This window comes from Meles meles, chromosome 3, assembly GCF_922984935.1.
Source record: "Meles meles chromosome 3, mMelMel3.1 paternal haplotype, whole genome shotgun sequence".
Classification (NCBI taxonomy): Eukaryota; Metazoa; Chordata; class Mammalia; order Carnivora; family Mustelidae; genus Meles; species Meles meles.
In genome coordinates, this window is record NC_060068.1 from 180,667,024 (window position 1) to 180,693,490 (window position 26,467).

At 46.3% G+C, this 26,467-nt stretch overlaps 1 protein-coding gene across 1 annotated transcript in view; it reads right to left on the reverse strand.

Moving 5' to 3' along the window:
- ADAMTS16 (ADAM metallopeptidase with thrombospondin type 1 motif 16) overlaps positions 1-26,467 on the reverse strand; it is a 156,016-nt gene that overhangs the window by 100,095 nt on the left and 29,454 nt on the right. The window contains exons 4-8 of the mRNA XM_046001179.1: positions 12,092-12,350; positions 9,170-9,369; positions 8,264-8,347; positions 6,005-6,164; positions 4,271-4,376 (exon numbers count right to left, since the gene is read on the reverse strand). Of these exons, the coding sequence (XP_045857135.1) occupies positions 4,271-4,376; positions 6,005-6,164; positions 8,264-8,347; positions 9,170-9,369; positions 12,092-12,350 (809 nt within the window). The remainder of the gene's footprint in view (positions 1-4,270; positions 4,377-6,004; positions 6,165-8,263; positions 8,348-9,169; positions 9,370-12,091; positions 12,351-26,467) is intronic.

A 26,467-nucleotide genomic window follows, 5' to 3' on the forward strand; every position in this document is an offset into this window, starting at 1 on the left:
TGCTCCAATTACTCACTACCTAGATGTTACTTGTATATGTACGGTGCATGTGTGTGCACACCCATGCACACATGTTCAAACGAAGGTCGATAGGTTTCAAGTGCTTGTTGGATACAGAAACAAAAACTCTTAGGAGGAACAATAAATAAAATTGGGAAGAAATGAGCCTCCGACCTGCTAGGGCTCCCTAGAGGGCAGTCCGACGGTCACTGGCCAGAGGATCTCTACGGGGCTGCTGCCTTGATTTTGCACAAGACCCCAGCATCACGGTGCCTCCCTGACCCCACTGCAGGGCTCAGGTTGCTATCAGTGCACAGCCACATCTCAGGGACGTTTACACCTCACCATCAAACGCTCGGAAGGGCCTATAACCTCACCAGCCAAGCCCGCTGGAGCTAAATGTATTAGCAAGTCACTTCTGCTTCTTTTGAGACTTTCCGGGACCTCTGTGGTAAAAACCCTTGCAATGCCCACAGCCCACACAGCCTGATCCGTGCACACGCTATCTATCTTGTCCTTCCGTGAACGCTCTTGGAGGCGGTGAATCACTAGTCTCTTCATAGAACCCCGCACAATGCTTTGCTGGCAGAATGGAAATTGTGCCCAGTGAACAGGTTGATACGTGTGGGAGAAGACAAGTGGCAGAATGATGGGTCAGGAGTACTTCTAAGCACAGCAAATATGCTTTAATATGGTCTTGATGGTCTGAAATGATAATGCAAGTTCAGCACGTAATCACGTGTCGTACGCCAGCAATGCTCAGTTCAACTCGTGCACCTTCCATTGCCCCTGCACACTGATGCCGAGGGTTTGAGGACCCCTTGGCTTGGCAGATGGGAGCCTAGGTAAGAGAAGAAAAGGCAACACAGGCAGATGGCTGCCAGGCTGTGGGAGAACCGCATAGATCCGGGAGCCCAGGCCTACGGTCCTACTGCCCAAATGACATGACTTCCTTAGTACATGGGGATTTTTCAAATGGATTCATGCCTTTCAGGGGACAGAGTCCGCCAAACCTGTAGTTCAGCGCTCAGTATGTCTGCGTCAGTTCTCCAGACCTGCCTCTAGCAAACCACATGTCCCATGCCAAGTGATCGAATACAACTAGGAAGTTACCACTGACTTAGGAAAAAGCCCGACTGGATTCCACGTCCTACAGGGCAACACACATCCTCACGTCTAGTCTTCTCCCTCCCTCTCCAACACAAATCCAAACCCCAGTCCTTAGCAACTCCTGTGCGCAGGTCTGATTTCTCCACAGAAACCACAGATGTGGGGCACCTGCGTGGCTCAGTGGGTTAAGCCGCTGCCTTTGGCTCAGGTCATGATCTCGGGGTCCTGGGATCGAGTCCCACATCGGGCTCTCTGCTCAGCAGGGAGCCTGCTTCCCTCTCTCTCTCTCTATCTCCTTGTGATCTCTCTGTCAAATAAATAAAATCTTTTAAAAAAAAAAAAAAAAGAAACCACAGATGTCCTGGCGTGAAAATAACTCGACTCAGTAGGAGAAACTGGCCGCACGTTCAGGAAGATCCTCTCGGAGGTAAAGGTAAGAAAACCTCTGAGAAAAGCACGCCTCTGACCTCAGAGATACCCTCTGAATGTAAACAAACCTGAGTAGGGAAAACGGACCCCTAAAACGGGATGTTTCCAAGTCCTAACAGACGTGGGATTACTTTCCGACTCTTAACTCACAGAACTGGAGAAACTGACCCTGCCTGGAGCTCACTGCCAGGCACGCCATTTACGTTACGATGTCTGACCCGTGCACAAACGACAGCTCTCCTCCAAGAGTCACAGGTACTGAATCGTGAACCGAGTACGTGTGCTCATTTTCAGTTCAACGGAAATCCACGGGCTTCGGTCCCTGGGCCTTGCACGCTTTTCCCATCTCATGCAGTTGCCGCAGCAAACGACTCACTTGAAATACTCTTGGCTCATGCACCTGCTCGTCCCTGACTCACTCTGTCCGTTCCACTTGTTCACACTCGCCGAACACTCAGCACCATCTACCTTCCAGCCTGGTGGAGTGGGGAGAGGGGCGTCCCTGAGGTCTCCCCGGCCGGAGGTACGTGTGAAATCGCCCCACAAAGCGCTGGACAAACCACAGGTGATGTATGACGGCCGCCGTTACTGCTATTAGTAAGCGCTATGGTCGCTGGGTTTGCTATTTGGCTGATGCAACTCATCGGCCTATGACCCCGCGTACTTCCTGTTTCCTCAACGGGACAGGAAGTGACCTCACTGGCGACGGGGCATGTTCAGAGCTCCCAGTTCCTGCCCGTTGCGTGATGTCCTGTTCCCGCTGGGTGCTCAAGAAGGAGCTGGTAATTTTCTGGAGATGAAGTCCATGAGGAGCGGGACGCCCCTTCCTCCAAGCCTATGGCCCATTTCCTTCCTCCCATCCATGGGCCCACTTGCAATAACAGTTTTATCTTGTTTGGAAAAATGCTCTTTCCATCTAGACCCGTCCTGGTGACGAAAGGCAATATTAACTGACTCCTAGGACAAAATAAAAGGAGGCACTGATCCCCGCTGACCCTGACGACCCGTGTCTGACGTGTCTGGTTTAACTCTGGGTAAACCAGCCACTGCAGCCGTGCACACCGCCAGTCCTGGCCGTCATCCATTCTCTTAATACTGAGCTGCTCAGTCCTCAGTGCCTTAAACATTTCTTACCTGGATTGTTTAATTAAATTCAGGTATGGGTCAGGGGACAGCCAGAGCCTCATGTCGTTAACATAATGAGAGTTTTTGAAGTTTTAGCTGTGGCAGCCTATTAGAAATACAATTATGATTTAGCTGCAAGTTTCATGACGTGTAGGGGCAATGTTCTAGGCACCGAGAAAGTCAATCATTACCTATAACGATGACGGGGTCAGAAGCTGAGTATAAGCTTCATTGTCAGGTCATCAGTTCATACAGCCAAGTCTGCAGGGCCTCACAGGGCCTCACTACAGGCAGGTGCACGTACACAACACACACTCAGACACGTGGGGACACACGCATGTGCGTGCACGCACACACAGATGCTGTGAATGGGACAAGAGCACACACATGGCCTCATTCCATTTCCACCAGGGGATGGAGAGGTCAGCTCTGCAAAACAGGAATGGCAAACACTGCCTTTTGCAGGTTTTGTGATTTGCAAGTAAATTCAGGGTGAAAGTAAAAACAAACAAACAAAAACCCCATAAATATGGTAATTCCTGGTTGTGCATTTTCTGGGAGCAACCCTAGTCCAAGCTGCTGTGTAACAGAAAGACAGCTGCACTCCCACTGCTCCAGCTCCCGCTGACCTGGCCAAGCCCAGGAAGCCAGCAGGCGGGTATGACAAGGAAAAGGCTCGACGTAAGGCAGCTTATAGAATGATTAGCCCAGGAAACCTTATTTAAGACTGACAGCGTCTGTAAGTAATTGATAGACAGTGTTCATTCTACAGGAACAAATGGAAAACTTTCATGTAAAAAGATGCCACCAGAGACCAGTCCCTGGCTAAGTACTGCCCATCCAGCACGGACGTCTGTCTGTGCCAATCCCAGGCTCACCCCGTACCCTGATGCTGCCCTGTTATGCTGGGCATCTGGACACATGGGCCACAGACCAGCTCCTCCCAGCTCCCACCCCGGTCTAACCTGCACTCCCCAAACAGCTTGACACACCAACCAAAAGACATCTCTACAAATTATAAAAATGATAGAAGAAGGTCAAACTCCAGAGTAACTAGTGGACAAAAAGAGGCCTTCTCTCTGTCATCTCCGATGGGAACTAACCATGGAACGAGATCAGCGCACAGGACCCAAGTTCAGAGCAGGACGAAGGAGCGGAGGCTGAGACAACTGTGCGATCACAGAGTCACGCCCGAGCCGGGACGGGAAGGATGAGCAGAGGAAGGAGAGCGTAAATGCGGAAATCGTCACAGCTTTAGACTGTACATGGCTCAGCACTAAAATAAAAACGTAAGAAGGGACGCCTGTGTGGCTCAGTAGGTTAAGCACCTGACTCTTGATCTCAGGGTTGTGAGTTCAAGCCCCATGTTGGGTTCCATGCTGGGCGTGGAGCCTGCTTAAAAAAATAAAAACAAACAACGAAAAATCATAAGAAGGACCTTAGGGATCCATATTCTCCTTGTCCACGACATTCTCCTTGTCTATGACGTTCTCCTTGGACACACGTGATGCCCCTTATAGACCTGACCTAATGAATCAGTGTCTCTGCGGGAATCACCCAGCAGGGAAAGCAGCCCAGGATCCACCCTTCCACGAAATGCACTCACTTGTGTCCAGACTCGTGGGCGATGGTGAAGGCCAGTCCAAGACCTGTATCTTCATTAACTGTGCAGCTGCGGTATTTACTGCACATTCCACTTATCGGCGCGAATCCTACAGGGCGCAGAGATCAAAAGATTATAGAGCAGTGTTGTTGCGATAAAATAGAGATAGAAGGTGTATTACACAAGCATCTTTATCCTCTGTCCTTCGGAGACGTGTGTTTCTCATCTCCACGGGGGAGATCTGAATGGGAATCTCTTGGACAGCACATAAATGCTCTTTGCAAGGTCCGTGGAGGGGATCTGCTCTCCACCTGGAAAACGATCATGGCTCTGTGTGGCATTCATTTTACATTTATAATCAGGACAGAGTAGAAAAGCGAATTCCCTGTGCATGGAAAAGATTCTCTACATTTTGATATAAAAATCTGTGTTCTCGGAAGCCTGAATAAGAGAGCACTGTAGTAAATGTGTGCGTCAGGAGGTCCCCAGGACTAGCCCAGTCCAAGGATTCACCAGAGGGATTCATGGGACTCAGCCTTTGTCAGACATGTATGGTTCCATACAGATACAGAGGAGGCAGGAAAAAATCAGCAACAGGAACGCATGTACAGAGAGAGATCTGGAGGAAACCATGCAGGAGTTTCTAGAACTCTCTCCCAGTGGGTCCACAAAGGAAGAACCTCAGACACTCAGGACCCAGGACTTTTATTCAGAGCTAATCCCATAGCAGCCCTGCCTAGTGTGGACCCAAACTCTACACTCCCAGAAGGGAAGCAGACGTCCCGTGGAAGCCCCATTATCTGTACAAGCAAACAGCATAGGCACAATGAGCCAGATCACCAAGCAGGGTGCTGGGAAGGCCCCTGGAGTCTGGGTCTCAGAGGCCGGCCAGGGCCAGCCTTGGAAGCAGGACTTTCCAGGAACAAGCAGCTACGATTAACCTCTATTCGACTCAGCTGTCTGACTAAGATCCCAGAAAGAAATGCAGAGTCAGGAAAAATGTCCAAGAAAGCCCTGCTAATGGCATACTGTGCTTTACACGATTTGGAAAAATATCAGAGTACTGCCTCCAAGATAAATCCAGCCTCGTAAATATGTTAAAAAACTTGATAAGATTGGGGCACCTGGGTGGCTCAGTCAGTTAAGTGTCTGCCTTCAGCTTACGTCTTGATTCCGGGGTCCTTGATTGGTCCTGGGATCAATCTCTGAGTTGGGCTCCCTGCTCCATGGGGAGCCTGCTTCTCCCTCTTTCTCTGCCCCTCCTCACTTGCACTCTCTTAAAGAAATAAGTAAGAATCTTTAAAAAATTGCTAAGACTGCAGTATTTATACAGCAAAGGAAAATGAGGAATGTGATTCTGCTTTAACATCTCTGCAAACATTCACAGATGTACTATTTCTGCCACAGAAGGGGACACCATTGAATCTGTTCACTCGCTTCTCACACAGGGGAGGGGAAAAGAAAGAAGAGACAGCAACTCTTAAAGAGGAAGAGATGAGGACTCTCGAATGTGTGTCTTGAGTGAGGGACTGTTCCAAAGTCGTCACTTTGGGTGAATAAACACGCATGTCTATGCTTGGCCTAAGTCCGTCCAGGAAAGCCCATCTCTGCTGGCAGCCCTGTTCAGCAGCGTCCACCACCATGGATCTGCCCCAAGGGGGCAGTTTCTCAACATCCTGGGTCCCTGAGGGCACACAGCCCACACACCGTCCTCAAAACTCCAAGGGAGGGTCTTACCCAAGGTGTCACATGGCTCATTCTTCCAGGAACATATGTCCAGACCCGTCAGCAAGATGGCGTGGTCGTGGCGCGTGCCGTCTCTGCCCATCAACCCAGACTGCCACTGGCAGAAGCTGCTTAAGGTGTGGTCGGCGTGATGGCTTATCACGAGCCCCGGCTGTGCAAGACAGACCAAAAGCCCCGTGACAACAGAGAAAACACGTCAGTAAGTCCGATCTCCACGACACAGAGGGGTCCCAATGTTCTACAAGCGGAGCTACCCATTTCATGGACTAAAATCCAAAGGAGAGTGTCTTATAAAAACGTACAAACTCAGGGTGGACACTTCCTTTCGTTTCTGTGGTTCTGTATGAAGACAGCTGGGATGCCGTTAGCTGACCCTGAAGGCATTTTCAGTGCCCCAAGGAGATCAAGTCCTTGTGCATGTGTGGGCTGGCATCGACGTCTTTGTAAAACACCTCGTGAACTTAAGTCAGGCAACAGGACCCTTGATACGGGGTTCCACATGTGCGTGAAAACACACCTAGACGGTTGATTTCGTAACCAAGCCGGGCAAGTGGGATTTCCGATTTATAAGTCTTACCATTTATCATGACAGTGTTAGACAAAGTCACTTTCCTCTAGAAGCAACACGGTTATGAGAAGGGGCAGGTCAACTGGGAAATCTCTTCTTCTAGAAAACAGACTGGAGCCAGCAGGAAGCTATGCAGGACACATCCCACAAGATGCCTGTATACTGCGTTCTAACAGAGCAACAGCGATATGTCAAGGTGAAGGCCACCCGCACGCCCGGAGCATTCAGAAGTGGAGGGTCAGAAACACCCCCCCGCGCTGGCTGCAATGAGTTATTTGAACTTTGCTGCTCTTTCTTCCTGTGGCTCTGTCCGAGAAAGCCAGGTTGAACGGCTCGATTCCAGGACGACTTGAGTGTAGCCCTCACGACTAGATGTCGGGTTGAAATGTGCGTTTCTGGCTCCCTGACGAGGTTTTCTCCTCCAGGGCTGATTTCGTCTTTGCACAAAGTCAAATGCACCTCAGCCGAATGCCGGGCCTCCACCCTGGGGCATGCCTCACATTCTTGAGCAGGTGACTTCCAGGAACACCGCATTAATCAAAGTTAACACAGGTGTACGATCAAAAGATAACCTCGCTTATTCTTTGCAGCTTGGATGAATTCCAAGGTGAAAACGATTTAATACAAGGAATAATTAACCTGTCACCTGAGATGCCCTACCAGTGGGGCACCCCCTGCCCAGATGCTCATGCACACAAAGACAATGAAGATGTATCTTCCGGACCATTGGGGCTGGAAAACAGGCTTACCCCCGCAGGCCCTCACCCTCCCCAGAAAACGAGCAACACCGCAGAAGCTCCCCATCTGGACATATCTTGGACCTTCTGAGGGATCTCAGGTTTCATTTTTTAAAATTCTCTGTTTTATAAACAAGAGCACCGTGGCAAACGGGGACCTTGCTAAGATGTTAGCAAGGGCAGCTCTCTCCCTGGTGCGGAGGCAGAGATGAGCGTGGGGCCAAGCAGAAGCGAGAGTCCTGCATGGCGGAGACGCCCGTTACCTGTGCTGCAGAATGTGCGTCTACAGTCTCCCTGTGAACGGAGCGCACGCCCGTGCATTTACGCAGGGACGCTGGGAAGGAGACAAGGGCAACCAAGATCTGGTATGATGGGAGACATAGACTTGACATTCCAGAATCTCTGTCAAAACACAGCGCTGAATGGAAGCGGCAGGGGTTGGTCCGGTCCGTCTTAGGCGTTAGGAAGTGACAGAGGAAAACAACAGTGCCACACAGTACGATTCCACCGTCGTTTTCGTCTACTGGCAAAGAGCAGAAAGGGCTTCTTTCCGCCTGGAAGCCTAAAAGCTGATGGTGGGGAGGAGGCTGAAGACACACTGTGCATCTCTATTTTCAGCAGGCTCCCACCCATATGGTTAAGGCAGGTCTTCAGTTCTATCTTCTCCTACGTCTCCTAGGAGAGAATTCCTCCCTACCTCTGCCCATTCGCACGCACACGTGCACACATGTACACACACAAGCACGCACACACAATTCAAGTCATCATTAAAGGAGCTGATAAAAGACTCATGGCATTAGACACAAAATATTACACACTTTTTGCTCCCAAGGAGGGAAAAGTCAAGAATCCACAGCCAATCACACTAAGAGAAAAAAAAAAAAAGCCTCACTTTGCCTTTATTTCCCTGGGGAAAAGCAGCTGCCCGTTCCAACGACAGATTACCTGTTCTTCCTCCAGAAGGATCAGACCTACAATCGCAATGTTGATGTTTCCTCCTATCGTTCCGTCCTTGAACAAAGCAGACACCTGAAAAAGACAGGCAGTCATGTCCACCCCACACATGGTGCCATTTTCCCTGTCCCCCGCGTCCTGCCAGAGACGGCGGGTCCCTTGCTCTCGTGACACGGCAGTGCTGCCTTCCTTACGCTGCTAGACGGACAGGCACAGACACGTCGACAGGCTGGGTGGGGCAAGCGCTGAGTCCTTATTGCTGGGCAGGCGACCAGACGGGACGCCAGCAATGACACCCACATTCAGGGGGTAGAATGCAAAGTGCGTTCACAACATCGTCATCCCAACTAGCTCTCAAACCACACGTATGTGACCTGGGATCTTGTCTTCTGTTACCAACGTGTCACTCGGTCACGCAAGTGGGGCTTAGATGTTTCTCATCACTCCTCCTCATCACAACGGCTGCCAATCTGGGACACAGGACATTTTACCCAAGATGGCAGCCTACAGGGTTGTAGGCTTTTCTGACTTTGTAGATAAAATAACACATATTCAGTATTTAAACATTAGCATTCCTGAAGAGGTGGGCATTTCTGTATAGCCATCTAAGGCCACACATAAGCAGATTTACTGACTAAGGGTCTCAGCATCCTCTCACAGATTTCTGGTACATGAAGACACTGAGCCTCTCAAACCGTGCTCCCGGCTCACAGAGCGGGCCAGACAGCTCCCCCCTCCTTATGGTGTTCTCTGGGGTTGTGAACACGGCCCTTCTGGCCGGAGCACAGTAAGAGTGAAGGAGTCCCCACAGAGAAGATATTTCTTGCGTGAGAGATGTGAAGGCACACACCCCATCGGGGATTCCACACGTGGCTTCCACAAGACGGACTCGCCTACCATGTTGAGTATGGTCAGCACGTAGGTGGTGACGTTCTCGTGGCCGTGGTTCTGCATCATCTTCCTGTCCACCACCACCAGCGTCTCCACGTTCAGCTCTTGGTCTCTGTGGGACTTCAGGAGAGAGCGCTTCTGCCGCCAGCGAGGCGCGTACTCGTCAGGCAGGACGAAGAGGTCCCCCCCGGGAGGCCTGGGCATGTCTGTGCAGCGGGTGTTCCGAGAACAAACGAAAGCAAGGTCATCACCAAACTAGCTGTGGAACTCGTTATGTAGAAACCGGCTTTTCAAAATGAACGTTCACGTGTGAACCATAGACCCCTTGAGACTCTGTGATTCAGAACTCACACCAAAGTGGAGCTTGGAATGCAAACCAAGCCCGCGCAACCTCGATGGGATGGAAGCCATCACTGTGTCTCCCTCTGTGTGGTTCTGTCCCGGTTTAAAGCAAGGAGAGGGGACCACTGGGGTCTCATGTTCTAGCTGCAGAAGCACAAAGCCCAGTGACCACCGGCGTAAGGATCTGTGGGACAGACCTCTGCGGAACACCGACTAACAAAGCGGTGGAACCAATAGTTACGATGGCACCACCTTGCCTCCTTTGCTTATTTGAACGATTTTAGTGGCCTGATTCTTCTTAAAGCTCATTCCCATGTCTGGACACATAACAGTTTGTCTACCGTGTTTCAGATGGGTCACAAACTGCCTGACACTTCCAGCAGGCTGAACTTCCTAGACAGTGCCCTAAATATTTACCCCACTGAACCCCGAGACAAAACATACTCCGTCCTCTTAGAGCCATTTAAAAACTGTCTGGGCTGGCGCCTGGCTGGCTCAGTGGGTTAAGCCTCTGCCTTCAGCTCAGGTTATGATCTCAGGGTCCTGGGATCGAGCCCTGAATTGGGCTCTCCGCACAGCGGGGAGCCTGCTTCCTCCTCTCTCTCTGCCTGCCTCTCTGCCTAGTTGTGATCTCTCTCCCTCTCTGTCAGATAAACAAATAAAATATTTTTAAAAAAACAACAAAAAAGTCTGGGCATTTATAATTGGTAAGTGAACACAGCGCCGCAGGCAATCGGGTTAAGGGGTGCTTCTGAAAAGCTTTTCCAGTGAAAATAGCCTTCAGATCACCCACACATCCGGGTGGCTCTAATTCAGAACGACGCCAACTCTATTCACGGACTGTGCTGCTCAAAGTTGCTATTTCATTTCACGGGTACCCACAACCGGTGCATTTTGTCTCTTTGCTAAAATGCTCTCAAACCGGAATGAACCCCGTGGAGGATAGTAATGACTCTGGCCACGTCATCACAGCACGCATCCTGTGCCAAGAACATCGATGCTGCTGCAGAGACATGACTGCACTCTAAGAGCCGTCTCTACGCCCACTCCCGGTACGGTTGGGGCCACCGAGGCACAGGGAGGAAGGTCACTTGCTCACAGCCCTTCCCTAGAAATGGGGGCCCCAGCTGACTGCATGGTCCCGAGCCGTCTGGTCAGCTTCACAGGTGTCAAAACACACACCAAAAAATGCCCATTTTCTGAACCAGAGACTCCAGTGGAAAGGTTCCTCGTACGTGTGAGCCCCACGAGCCAGAACGCGAGCCATCCTGCAGGGAAGTGCCAAGCCCCATAAACAGCATGGAAGGTCCTCGCCCAGAGAGCGGTGGTCTCAGGAATGACAGGCTTCAGCCTGGAAGCAGCCGCCGTCACTTCTGCCAGTCTGAGGGCCCCCGAGCATGCACAGCACGGCCGTGCGTCCAGCAGGGAAGGGACAGAAACCTCTGGCAAACCAAACCGCACCATGTGGGTCACTAATATCCTCCGAGAAGCACTTCATGGCCCTTTCCTTCTCACGTCTGATTACGACTGGCCGGCCCCTGCAGTCGCCCCTGTAGCCGTCCCCTCTCTGGCTCCCGGTCCTGGTAGCCCCTGCAGCCCAGGCTGAGACCCTCTTCTGACACCCTTCTGCCTCGGTCTCCCTGACTTTCTCAGGTTCCAGGTCTCCTCCCTTTGTTCCCACCCCATTCTTCTGGCAGCTGACCGAGCCCCTGACTTAGTCGATCTGGGTTTGAGCTTCTCGCGTGAGCGTAGCTCCAGGCTTTTGTTTACAGGCGTGCGAGTCAGTGGACACACAGCTGCTGAGGGCTGTCGCACTCACTGCGCCGCTCAAGTGCCTAGCGGTCACCGTCACTCACCCCAGTGCACCTGCAACACGACCGCCTCTGTTCTAGGGTGCTGCGTCCCGCAGCCAACAAAACCAGCAGGGAAGGAGGGGCTGGCAGACAATGGGCTCACTGGGCAGAGGGGAAGTTTACCCCACACAGTGGTGCTGGGTGGGGAGGGGGGAGCTGAGGGACGTGACAGAAATTGCAGAAAAGCCTGAACTCCCATTCCTGACTGTGAGCGGCTCCCACATAAATGGGACTATCACATCACCCCCTGAGAGTTCGCACAACAAAGGACTGCCACAAAGTGCTGGTGATAAATTGTGGGTGAATTAGGTCATGCCTAGCCTGTCCTTTTGATGTGGTGAAGTAGAGAATAGAAATATGTATGGAGATAAATTACCTCGCAGAAAACTATGTGGGCTTCCATCAATCTAGACCTCAAAACGATAGAATTACTGAGCAGACCTGCCAGGTTCCTTTGAAGACATCCAGTGGCATCTGCATTTCTGGGCAGTATGTCATTTCATCTGCCCAGGGAATGGTTCTTTTAAACAAAAAACCTACCATGATCTGTCCATCCACTGTGAAAGACGGCGCATAGTGAACACACAGACCACAGAATCATCACGCAAACGTAGCAAAGATGATCTGTTAATTCCACCTTGTGGAGAGACTGCTCCCAAGAGCATTTGAAATCTTCCACGCACTGACATGACGGTCCCAGGGGAAATGCACACCAAGAATCGCTCTTACGTACATTTCTTGCGCCTTCCACAGAAATGCTGCTTTGGTGGGTGCCGGAGGTCGGAGTTGCCATGCGGGGCCCGATTCCCCAGCTCCCGATCCCTCTCGGTCATGATGGCCTGGGGAGCCCCCAGAGTCCGCACGTCCGCCGATCTCTTGTACAGTATGTGGGAGGGGGGCCCAGCCCCGGCAGGGTCCTGCAGTCTACCCGCCAGGTGGGAAGGAAGTGGTTTTAGGAAGTAATCTGCTTCCTGTGTTCTTATCATGCCAGACTGGAAACAGAGGAAGAGAGAAAGTGTGGTTATACTTTCTGACCAGAGGACACCCCTCCCTCAGCAACCCTCTTTATGACCCCTCCACAGGCGTGCTGTTCCCTCCAACACCTGGGCTGAGGATGAGGAATGGGAAGACCCATCACTGAGACTTCCTATCCTCACCCGGTCAGGGAGATCCGTGTGCAGACATTCCAGGACATGACATCAGGAGCAGGGGCAGCTCCTAATACACTAGTGAGGGGACTCAGACCACATGATGGAGGAGAAAGCTGCATACACAGGCTCTGATGTTAGCAGGGGTGCACGGGAGATCCCCCACAGGGAGAGAAGATCTCTATCCCAACAGAGTCATTTGCGCAACCCCTTTCAAACTTGAATAGTTTGTGACATTGGATACGGAAGTGTTATTTAAGATTAATCCAGAAGAAAGCACAAGACAATTTACTGAGGATATCAGGAAAGTCTTTCTCAGCAAGAGATCATGGAAACAGGAAAAAACTAACACATAAAAACACTACAAATGTCTGCAAAGCAAATGTAGCATAAAGAACACTTAAGACACATAGACCAGTGGAACAGAATAGAGAGCCCAGAAATCGACCCTCAACTCTATGGTCAACTAATCTTCGACAAAGCAGGAAAGAATGTCCAATGGAAAAAAGACAGCCTCTTCAATAAATGGTGCTGGGAAAATTGGACAGCCACATGCAGAAAAATGAAATTGGACCACTTCCTTACACCACACACGAAAATAGACTCCAAATGGATGAAGGACCTCAATGTGAGAAAGGAATCCATCAAAATCCTTGAGGAGAACGCAGGCAGCAACCTCTTCGACCTCAGCCGCAGCAACATCTTCCTAGGAACAACGGCAAAGGCAAGGGAAGCAAGGGCGAAAATGAACTATTGGGATTTCATCAAGATCAAAAGCTTTTGCACAGCAAAGGAAACAGCTGACAGAATGGGAGAAGATATTTGCAAACGACATATCAGATAAAGGGCTAGTATCCAAAATCTATAAGGAACTTAGCAAACTCAACACCCAAAGAACAAACAATCCAATCAAGAAATGGGCAGAGGACATGAACAGACATTTCTGCAAAGAAGACATCCAGATGGCCAACAGACACATGAAAAAGTGCTCCACGTCACTCGGCATCAGGGAAATACAAATCAAAACCACAATGAGATATCACCTCACACCAGTCAGAATGGCTAAAATTAACAAGTCAGGAAATGACAGATGCTGGAGAGGATGTGGAGAAAGGGGAACCCTCCTCCACTGTTGGTGGGAATGCAAGCTGGTCCAACCACTCTGGAAAACAGCATGGAGGTTCCTCAAAATGTTGAAAATAGAACTACCCTATGACCCAGCAATTGCACTACTGGGTATTTACCCTAAAGATACAAACATAGTGATCCGAAGGGGCACGTGTACCCGAATGTTTATAGCAGCAATGTCTACAATAGCCAGACTATGGAAAGAACCTAGATGTCCATCAACAGATGAATGGATCAAGAAGATGTGGTATATATACACAATGGAATACTATGGAGCCATCAAAAGAAATGAAATCTTGCCATTTGCGACGACGTGGATGGAACTAGAGCGTATCATGCTTAGTGAAATAAGTCAATCGGAGAAAGACAACTATCATATGATCTCCCTGATATGAGGACATGGAGAAGCAACATGGGGGGGTAGGGGGATAGGAGAAGAATAAATGAAACAAGATGGGATTGGGAGGGAGACAAACCATAAGTGACTCTTAATCTCACAAAACAAACTGGGGGTTGCTGGGGGGAGGTGGGATTGGGAGAGGGGGAGCGGGCTATGGACATTGGGGAGAGGAGGCGAACCATAAGAGACTATGGACTCTGAAAAACAACCTGAGGGTTTTGAAGGGTCAGGGGTGGGAGGTTGGGGGAACAGGTGGTGGGTGATGGGGAGGGCACGTTTTGCATGGAGCACTGGGTGTTGTGCAAAAAGAATGAATACTGTTACGCTGAAAAAATAAATAAAAAAATAACTTATTTAAAAAAAAAAAAAAAGAACACTTAAGAAAAAGTCTTAAAAGAGGCAACATTAAGGGACTGCTTTCTACCTTTTAGATTGACAAATATTTTCTTAAAACCTAGTAATAACCACTGTTGGTTATTTCCAGTGGGACACTCTGGAAAAGTGTGCCCTGGGGCAGAGCCAGGAGACGGGCCACCACGGCTCCTGCCATGTCCGCGACTCTAAAAGTGTGTGATGAGTTCTAAGGAGGAGCCTTCCGGAATATTCTTACCAGGTGCTTCTTTCAGGCACTTCTCCCACACTGATGAGTACGTCTGACTGCGCGCTGCACCAGTGTGCAGCTGCAGAGACGTACAAACAAAACAAAATAACAAAAATAAACGTTTACCAGTTAATTCAGGGCAATGTTTGTTTTTAACGTATACATGTGCATTTGAAGAGTACAGAACATTTAACGAGATCAGATACTTATGTGCTCCTGATAATCATAATTAAATATTTTGTCTCGCGTTCCCGTGACTGCGGCCAACATCTCCTGGAGGAAGACGGAAATCACGGACTGCCGTTCTGTGAGGTGGGTACCCGCGCACACTCCTCCCGAGGATGAGGGAATAGAGAGGAGCAGGGATCCACTTCTGTTTCCAAGGAAACCTGGCTCGGAAGTGGAGCGCAGGGATTCCAGCACAATCAGGATAGGCTCAGAATCTGCACATTGACCATTTTTATTGTAAGAGTTTCCAAAAGGGATTATTTTTTAAAGTGTGTAATAGTGTGAGCTCAGCAGTTCCCATTTGAGAAAGCATGATCTGCACGCCCCTAGAGAACCCTCCTGGGGTAAGTGAGAGCCGTCTCTGATGGTGGCGGCAGTGGTCTTTGGGGCAAAGGCTGCACGAGGGACTAGCCTGCATCCTCCTCAGACTTTCAGAATCCTCCACGCTTTCACATCCGTAATGTCAGGGCATCGCTGGATCATGGGATTACAGACTTTTTAACCTTTTTTAATGTTACTCCATATTGGCATAATTGGGGAATATAATTAGTTGCTTCTGCACAGCTGTCCAGCGGTCGCTTAGAACGCTCTGGTACTGGACTACCAGTCTTCCCGTCCTGCTGATTTTCCCCAAAGTCACTTTGATAGGTGACGACAATGAGCGAGACACTTAGTGACTCACGGAGGCTGACCCATGAGACCCTGTTCTAAGTGTGCCTCTGATTTCAGAGCCTGAGTCTGACTCTCGCTCGGGGGAGTTGCTGTGTGTCCCTGCCCTCCAGATGAGGCTCCTTGTTGGGCTGGGCCACCCCGGGTGAGTCTGAATGTCTGCACGCTGGGGCATGACAGGCTTGGGAAAACACTTCTTAGATCTCGCAACACAGAGAAACACAACTCTCAGGAACAGGAAGGTTGGGGTGGGAGAGAAGTTTTTCAGATATTCAGAGACTAAGCATTGGCCTTGGAGTTCCTGCTGGTGGGGCAGGAGGTCAACGCGGCCAGCTATCAAGGAAGCCATCAGCACCCCGGGAGGTAGACCTCCCAGGGCCCAATACCACCTGCCAGTGGGCAGGCTGAGTGCCTGGGCTTTACACCAGGCATCACCGAGGGGGAGGAGGCACCTGCCTCCCAGGGCAGCCTGGAAATCTCTGTGTCCTCTAGAAACTCCTGTAGGACCTCGCTTGGAAGTTCACAGTTCTATCAAGGAGCAGACAAGCGTGGAAGGACGTAACGGCTACAACCACGGAGGTCTCATCCTTCCTGCACGTGAACTAACCACGGAGTAGCGTGAGCGGTCACGGATACCGCTCATGTAGTAACATGACCCAAGAGGTTTTCCACACCTTTGAAAGTTACCAGTTGGAGTAGTAAATGAAAAAAAAAAAAAAAAAAAGAACTCATTTTCACCTTAAAAAAAACAAACAAACAAACAAAAAGCAACCTTTCCTCATATATATAAACCACTCCTCTACATATCGCTGTCCAGTTTTCCCAGCACCATTTATTGAAGAGACTGTCTTTTTTCCATTGAATATTTTTTCCTGTTTTGTCGAAGATTATTTGACCATAGAGTTGAGGGTCCATATCTGGGCTCTCCACTCTGTTCCACTGGTCTATGTGTCTGTTTTTATGCCAGTACCACGCTGTCTTGGTGATCACAGCTTTGTAGTAAAGCTTGAAATCGGGTAACGTGATGCCGCTAGTTTTGTTTTTGTTTTTCAACATTTCCTTAGCAATTCGGGGTCTCTTCTGACTCCATACAAATTTTAGGATTATTTGCTCCAGCTCTTTGAAAAATATCGGTGGAATTTTGATCGGAATGGCATTAAAAGTATAGATTGCTCTAGGCAGTATAGACATTTTAACAATGTTTATTCTTCCAATCCAAGAGCATGGAAGAGTCTTCCATCTTTTTGTGTCTTCTTCGATTTCTTTCATGAGTGTTCTGTAGTTCCTCGAGTACAGGTCCTTTACTTCTTTGGTTAGGTTTATGCCCAGGTATCTTATGGTTCTTGGTGCTATAGTAAATGGAATCAATTCTCTAATTTCCCTTTCTGTATTTTCATTGTTAGTGTATAAGAAAGCCACTGATTTCTGTACATTGACTTTGTATCCTGCCACGTTACTGAATTGCTTTATGGCTTTCTAATCACCCCTGGGAAGACCAGCAGCTTCTTGAGAATGTGGAGCCGGTGTCGTTCAGCTCAGGGAGCCCGCTCGGACTGAGAGAGCAGCTGATGCCCCGGCAGGCACATCCAACCCCAGCAATGCTACCTGCGTGAGCTTCACTCAGCCTCTCTGGGCTGTGTTGTGTTGGAGGAAGTGGCGATAAGGCTTGCTGCTTGTCCTGAGTTTGTAGCACTTAACAATGAATGTATTTGAAATGCATGACCCACAGAAGATATGCAAAAAAGATTTGCTGCCTCGAAAACACGTGTGACCTCTGACAGCTGTTCCAGTTCCGAAAGTGAGTTCTCCATCCCCCCACCCCCCATCCCCACCCAGGTCAAGCCTCCATGGTGGGTGTCTGGGGCTGAGAGGACCAGATCTTCGGGTAAGAGCCCTGCTGCAGCTGGAGGGCTTCCTGGTCTTCATTAACAAAATAGTCGGTCCCCAATTTCGGTAAATGCAGAGAATATAAAAACTGATTAAGACTGATGTTTTGATTTCCCTTACATTCAACAGATACTGAAAAATACAGAAAAAGTAACTATCATCTTGCTGCATCCTTAGTCTGTAAGCTTACTTAAAAGGTTAGCTAAATCATGGAAGATTAATGTTGTCTGCTTATTAAAGCTGCTCTTTATTGAACCAAGAATATTTATTTGGACACTCATCAAATGTCCGGTGCACCTGCCCACAGTAACCACAGGGGTGTCAGCTGGGTGGATGATTAACCAGGCTTTTAGAAAAAGGCCAGTGTCCTCCAAACTTTGCAAAGAAGCTCTCCCGGGGCCTGGATCTCTCCTAGCCAGCTCTGTAAATCATTCTGCGTTGGGAAATTCATCTAAGACTTCTATTGCATTTGCAAGGGAGGAGAGAACACGTGCTAGGCTATGGCTGAGAAAATGCTGTTTCTCGCTCAGCGAGGAATGTGAAGGAAACGTTAAGGCGCTAGATCGTTTTATTCACAATTCCGACTTGTTGGATTTCCACAGACAAATCAAACAATCAAACCTACAACAGTACGAAAGTGTAATTGACACTAGAGGAGGTTTCTTCTGTTAGGAAGAAGAAAAGGAATCATCCAATAAACGATCTTGAGAAAACTGGTCAGCTCTTTGGGAAAGAACAAATCTAGATTTCCTCTTCATTCCAATCACCAAAATAATGGCCAAAAGCAGCAAAGAATCACAAAAAATGAAAAGATTCAGTAAAATCTGTATTTGTAATTTTGGTGTAGAGCAGACACGTGCGAACAGAGAACAAAATCAGGAACCTATGAAGAAATAGATGGGTAACATTGGCTAAATTCAACATTGAGTGTGCTGAAAAGTACCGTGGAGTCAAATGGTAAGTTAGGGGAAATTCTTGAGTGCAAATGACAAAAATGAGGATCCTTAAAAACGATCCATAAAAACTAACAAAAAATGAAGAAGTGATTCAACTTAAAAAAAAAAAAAAGGAGAGGAAAAGAAACAAAATAGGACAAAAAAAAAGAAAAAAAAGGCAACTCACAGGTGGGGAGAGGTTTATAAAACAGTGTTTGATTTTACTTCCAATTTTTCGAAAAGACGAAAACCATGAGATTCAGTGTCTCCTCCCTCCGACCATGTTGCCGAAGAAGCAGCACAACCAAGACGTGAGGAAAATTAGCAAATCAGTAGGTACTTCTGGAAAGAACTGACAGTGTCTCTCAAAATGGTAAATACATGCACTTTTGACCTAACAATTCTGAAGCTAGGAAGGTACCCTAAGAAAATTCTAAAACATAGACACCCAAGATATGGAAAAAGGATGTTTATCATAGTAAAAATAAATAAAATGACTCTCCAAATTAGAAATATTTAAAATGCCCCTGAAGAAAGGTTTACTAAATGAAACTGTATGTATTGGAAATCAATGTCAGCATCTGAAAACACACAGTTACCGATATAGAATTTTATCCAGATATATTTAGTGAGAAAAGTAAAGTGCAGGACTATAGTGGTATTAGTCAATGCTTTCTGTAAAAAAAAAAAGAAAAAAAAGTTGGTAGGTTTATATCAATGTGTATCTGTTTATAAAAGCTGTCTATAATACAGGATATTACTCAACTATAAAAGAGAATGAAATCTTGCCATTTGCAACATGGATGAACCTAGAGGGTATCATGATGAATGAAGTTAGCCAGGAAAGAAAGACAAAGATCATTTGATTTCACTCATGTGGACTCTAAGAAATAAACAAAAAGAACAAATAAAAAGTACAAACGGACCCATAAATACAGAGAACACACTGATGGTTTTGAGAGAGACAGGATATGGGGTGATGGGCAAATGGATGAAGGGGAGTGGGAGATCCAGGTTTCCAGATATGGAATGAATGAGTCACAAGGATGAAAGGCACAGCTTACAGAATATAGTCACATTGTAACAGTGTTGTATGGTGACAAGTGCTGTCTATACTTGTGGTGAGCGCCCAGTAAATTACTGAAATGTAGAATCACTATGTTGTACACCCGATGCTAATGTATCATTGTGTGCCAACCATACTTCAATACATAAAGATTAAGGGGCACCTGGGTGGCTCAGTGCATTAAGCCTCTGCTCAGGTCATGATCTCAGGGTTGTACGAAGAAGCCCCATGTCTGCCCAGTGCAGAGCCTGCCTAGGATTCTCTCTTTCCCTCTCCCTCTGCCCCTCCACCCATCTCCATTTATAAATAAATAAATAAATAAATAAATAAACAAATAAATATTAAAATACAAGTAGAAGCTGTCCATAAAATTTGCTTGAATAAAAAAAATCAAATGGAAATTAAGAAGAGATACGTAAATGTCCAGGCACAGAGCCAGTTTCTCCTCCAATGTGACAGATCCCCATTGAAGTAGCTCCAAAAGTACCCCGGGTGACTCCATGAGCTCTTTGCAAGAGAGCTAGCTACCAACCAACAGGTAAGAATGTGAGTCAGTGCATATAGGAGAAAAGGCATTTCATTTCTCAAATAATTTAATTTACTCTCCTCTGTGTTTTTTTCCAAAAACGTCATTTGTTTGTGGAACTCCTCCATATATCTTAGTTTTCTTAGTGATGTTTCAGACACACAAGTCAGTTGCAACTTTTATAGAAACCAAACTCTGCTTTTTATTTCCTTTTAGCCTCAAGATCAAACATGAACCCGCACCAGGTCAGTCTATCCCTTGTCATATGCCCAAGACCACAGGAAGTCTTGCTGCATGATTACTTGTGATGTTTTGAAAACTGAAATTCACCCCAAATTTTCTAAAAACCTAAACAAACCAGGAGGCTCTTTCTGCATGAGATGTTGCCCCTGTGTCTTCTTATCCCCATCCTTGATGCACCAAGCTTGGGCCCTGGGCTTCTTCAATCTGCCTGCCTGCAGGGACAAGGCGTCTGATGCACTGATCACAGGAATCACCCATCATCCTAAACACACGTAGGTCCGGGCTTCAAAATGTAGCCACTCACTCAGCCATAAAACTGGTCCCTGGTCACCTTCCATTTGCTCATCTGTCATTTCAGAAGACTAACATTTTGACACTTGGCACTTTGCGAAGGTTAAAGCCACATACCACTTATTAGTTATGTTGTTGGTCCCAGTCATCATAATCCACTAAAAGGACTGAGCCCAGGTTTCTCCCAAACCCCAATTCCTACCACAGTGTGTCAGATCACATCCCTGTCCCCTGAGCACTTGCCGTCTGTGGGTGGGAGGGAAGGAAAGACCATAGAAGTCATCAGCTGGAAGCTGACTGGAGCAGACTGGGCACTGACTGGAGGTTGATGGAGGCAGACTAGAGGCTGACAAGAGGCTGACTGGAGGCTATGGGAGGCTGATGGAGGCTCATTGGAGGCTAACTGAAGGTTGATGGAGGCTGACTAGAGGCTGGTGGAGGCTGATGGAGGCAGGCTAGAAGCTGATGGGAGGCTGATGGAGGTTGATGGAGGCTGACTAGAGGCTGGTGGAAGCTAACTGGAGGCTGATGGAGGCTGATTAGAGGATGGTGGACTAGAGGCTGGTAGAGGGTGATGGAGGCTGATGGAGGTTGATGGAGGCTGACTAGAGGCTGGTGGAAGCTAACTGGAGGCTGATAGAGGCTGATTAGAGGATGGTGGACTAGAGGCTGGTAGAGGCTGGTGGGGGCTGATGGAGGCTCACTAGAGGCTGATGGAGGCTGAGTAGAGGATGGTGGGGGCTGACTGGATTAAGCGCAGTAGGGTGGTCTTCCAAGGAGGAGAACTCTTCTGTCTTTCCCCACTTGCTTGATGCGAACAAACACATCCTTGGCTGACTTCTCACTGGATCCTGTGACCTGGAGAAACTGGGCCAGTGTGACAATTAGCAGAGCAGGGCAAGTGCTACTTGGTAGAGTGACAACCACTTACACTGCTCACACACCTCACTCCTCACAGGAAGGGTGAGCACCACTCTGCACACCTGTGCCTTGAGCCAATCAGGCTATGGGATAATTAATTTATTTTTAATTAATTAATTTTTAAAGGTATATCTATCTATGTATTTATTTGACACAGAGAGAGAGAGCACAAGCAAGGGGGAGCTGCCAGCAGAGGGAGAAGCAGACTCCCCCGCTGAGCAGGGAGCTCCACATGGGGCTCAATCCCAGGGCACTGGGATCACGACCTGTGCTGAAGGCAGGTGCTTAACTGACCAAGCCATCCAGGCTCCCCTAGCTTTGGGTGAATTTTATAGCAGGAGGAAGCAGGGGTATGCTTTCAGAGGGCAATTTAAGAATGCACTGTGATTATCCCTGGCTATTCCAAATGATTGATGACAATGGGTTTATTTAAGACCATTTCTGAGTCTTTATGCTTCTTGTCCACTATAGAATCAGAAGATCTTTTTGATTTGAAACCTTATCACACAAGTTTTAAGGGTTTAATAATGCAAATGCCCACCTATCAGCCCTGTCTTAGAAATGTGAAGAATGCTCATATTTTTTGTATTTTACACTAATTATTCACTCCAACATTAAAATATCAATATTTCCTGCCTTCCTACACAAAAGAATCTTCATGGTGACATAACTTAAGATTAGAGCTTGGATGGAAATGAAGTTCTTTCCCCCAGTAGCATCCCTGCTTACAGACTGACCCGGGAGTGTTGGTGGTTAAGTGTTCCTTCCCCATGTCTTAGCTTTCATCAGCATGGCAGTACCCAGGATCATGGAGCTCCTTGCCCTCACTTGTTCCACTCCAGGAAGGGAATAAGTTGTCTGTGAGTCTGGACTCAAAACGGGGCATGCGTGGTACAGCCCTTTCTACTCAGGACACCACCCACCACTGGAAGCAGATACCCTCTTATGTCTTGGTCATAGGGGAAGCTCAGCTGCCTCCCCCCCACCGGCGGTTGACTGTCTGGAGCCCAGCATCTCTAGCAACTCGGTGTATGGGTCTATGCTGGGGCCCACTTTTAGGAAATCCACTCACCTGAGCAAATATTTCACTTTCTCCAAAAATGATTTTATTGGTAATTTTTAAAAAAGGATACATGGTATTACCATTTGAGTTTCTCTTTTTGTTCGTATTTTATAATTCACTAGAATACAGAATGTATGGAAAAGGGAAAAGGGAGAGTAAGAGATAAGGAAATAGAGAATTATTTATTGGATCACCTCAAAACCCGATATACTTTGTTTGCTCCCAGGTGGCTCTAATTAGCAGAACACTATTGTGTATACTCTTATGCACACAAATGGATATAAAGTAGTAGTTACTTTGTCTTGAGCTTCACCTATGGGGCAGGTAATGTGCTATGTGTTTTGCTGTATTTATTATTCCTGTTGTAGGAACAAACGTATAAAATGGAAATTAATATTCCCATTTAAAGGAAAGGACATCAAATTAAAAAAAAAATAGCTCAACACTGTAGACATAGTAAATGGGCTGGCTAAGATTAATATTCAGTTTGAATGAGTCCTATGTGTGTGTGTGTGTATCTATATCTATATCTATACATATATATGCCCTAGCCAACGCATCAATCAGTGTGTCTCTCTACCACCATATTCTCCGGAGGGCATAGTATGGCCCTCAGAGAATAACATTAGGGATGGAAGTAGTTGATGGAGTCATTATAAATGTATACTGTAAACTCCAGCAAAACAACTAACAATGTAAAAAAAAAAAAAAAAGAAACACAAGTTATGCTAAAAAAAGACAGAAAATGAAATCCTATATTATGCTCATTTAAACCCACAAAAGGCAGAAAAAGAATAGAAAACAAGAATAGGAACAAAGGAGAAGGGCAACAAGTAGAAAACAGTACCTAATCCAGTCGATACTAATCCAACTACATCAATAATTACTTTGAGGGTCAATGGTCTGAATGCATTAATTAAAAGACAGAGACTATCAGGATGTATCAAAACACAAGATCCAACTATGTGTCCCCTACAAGGAATCCCCTTTACATAGAAAGGCACATAAAGTTAAAATTAATGGATGGGAAAAATATACCATGGTAGCAGTAATCTAGAAAAGCAGGAATAGCTACAAGAATTTCGGACAGGCAGACTTCAAAGTAAAGAAATGGATCTGCGATAGAGAGGGACAATACGTATGATAAAAGGGTCAGCTCTCTGAGAAGACAGCAATTCTCAACATGCAGGCCCCTAACAACAGAGCATCAAACTATGTGGGGCAGAAACTGACAGAACTGCAGAGAGAAAGACTTGAATCCACTCTCATGGTTGGGAATTCAGCACCCCACTTCCAGAAATGAGGAGATCCGGTGGGTAGAAAATCAGTAAGGACGCAGTGAACTCTGCAGCACCATCTGGCACCTGGATATAAGACCTTTGTCATGACTTCAACAGCAGCAGAACGCATTTTCTCAAGCTCACATGGAATGTTCACCAAGACAGACCACATTCTGAGCCACAAAACATACTTTAAAATACGTAAAAGATTAGAAATCATACTATGTCCACTCTCAGACCACAACAGAATCAAAGTAGAAATCAATAACAAAAAGTTAATTAGAAAACTCAGAGTATGTGAAGATCAAACAACACACTTCTAAATAATACATGAATCAAAGAAGAAATTCAAGGAAGTTAAAAAAAATCTGAACTACACTAAAATGAAACACACTGATCCAAATTTGTGTGATACAATGGAAGCAGGGCTTAGCAGGAAATTTATAATACTGAGTGTGTATATTAGAAAAGAAGAAAGATTTAAAGTCAATAATCTAAAATGTGACCTTAGGAAACAAGAAAAAGAAAATAAAATTAAACCCAAAGTAATTAGAAGAAAAGAAGTAATAAGAATTAGAGCAGAAATCAATGAAATTAAAAACTGGAAATCTGTAGAGACTATCAATCAAACCCAAACCTGGTTCTTTTAGAAATGGTGAGATACAACCATGCTGCACTTAGAGAAATTCTGAGTCCTGAATGCTTTCCTATTTAAAAACAAAGACAAGGAAGGGAGCCTGGGGGGGGGGGGGCTCAGCTGGGTAATCTTCCAACTCTTTTTTGGCTGAGGTCATGATCTCAGGTTTGTGGGTTCGAGCCCTGAGTTGGGTTCCACACTCAGCAGAGTCTGCTTGCGGATCTCTCCTCCAGCTCACGTGTGCTCTCTCTCTGTCAAGTAAGTAATTATATAAAATCTTTAAAAAAATAAAGAAGATGAGCAAACGAAGGATTCCCTCAAGAAGTTTTTAAATAACCATGAACTAGAAACTAGAAAGCTAAATAAGATCAAATAAATAAATCCAGAATGTATGAATTGGTAAACAGTAGAACAATGTGATTATTCAACCAAGGAAGTCTAGTAAATCCAAAACCTGGGTTTTATAACAAAACGAGCATGTCTCATGAAAATGCAATGAGGATGTTAAAAGTCAAGAACATACACAATAATATAGGGCATAGCACATATTTATAATAGGTATCAAACTTCTTTTGGAGATTAAATGTCACTGGAGTATGTATCCTCAGATTTCATTATTGAATTTGTTGTTACTATTTTTTGTGTGTTTTTCAATTTTAAATTTCAGATTAATCTATTACAAGCAACTAATGAATCATTGAATGCTACATCAAAAACTAATAATGTGTCATAATTTGGCTAATGGAACATAATAAAAATTGAAATAAAACAAAAACCAAAAAAAAAAATAGTACAAGAATTTAAGTTTCTATTAGAGGGGTTAAACTATACAAACACTATCTAAAATGGTGGCCCCTAAATTTTGATTAAAATGGAAAAAAATTTAAAATTCACTTCTCTGATTGCTCAACAGCCACACATAGGTATTCAAATATAAATTCAAAGAGTTAAAATTTTAGTCTTGCAATTACTCCGTAGACACATGTGACTACACATATTTCTACCATGGCACAAAGATTGGAAAGAACTGCTCTATGACAACTGGAAATAAGCAAATCTTCATGAGCTTACTTTTTATGACGAGTTTGCCGGATCCATGAGAGGTTGCTACAACATTTCTCTATCCTAGTGTATAACATGCAGTTAGGAACAATCTTAGAAATCACACCCAGTAACATCTTTATAAACCTGTCCCAGCTGTAATATTCAAAACACATTATCTTAGATTGATTGCTTAGTAAGCTCACTTTTGGTTGATACAAAAATATCTGAACTAAGAACGACTCCAATGAAAATTCTCAGGTTCTGTTTCTGTACATTCCCAAGACACAAAGAAATAGTTAGGAAAAATCATCAAGTTGAGGCATTAATATACTGCTGCTACTCAATACGACCACAATACCATGGGTTAAACATTGTACTAGATTCCCCTACAGAGCTGTGTGACATTTAGACATGAATTAAATCTCATGGGGGAGAAGCTCATAGTGTTTCTCATCCAAGTGTGTGTAGTAGGTTTGTTCACTCAGTCACTCATTTCATTAATTCAAAGAATATCTGTCGATTGCCTATTAGGAACCACAAACTCTTCTGGATAATATAGATACAACTAGGAACAAAACAGACAGATACAATGGCCTCCTTGGAGTGTAAACCCTAGTGTAGGGATGCGGGGAGACTACACTGTAGACATAAAAAGCCATAAGAAGTTAAAATGCAATGTGTCAGTTCTTCCCAACTCCTATCAATTTAATGCAATTTCAATAAAAATTCCAGGAAATTATTTTGCAAATATCAAGAAACCAAGTCTTTAGTTTATCTAGAATGGCGAAAGTCCCAGACCACCTGAGTCAATATTGAGAGGAAAGAATGACATGCTGGGCCTGACCCACAGCTTCCTGTAAAGCAGCAGTGATCGAGTCGGGCTGGCACTAGAGAAAGCAGAGACAGACACATCCGTGGAACAGCCGAGAGAGCCCAGAAACAGACCCCCACAAGTGCAGTTAACTCATCTCTGGCAAAGAAGCGAAGGAAACACAATGGAACAAAGACCATTCTCATTCTTTCAACAAATGGGGTGGAACAC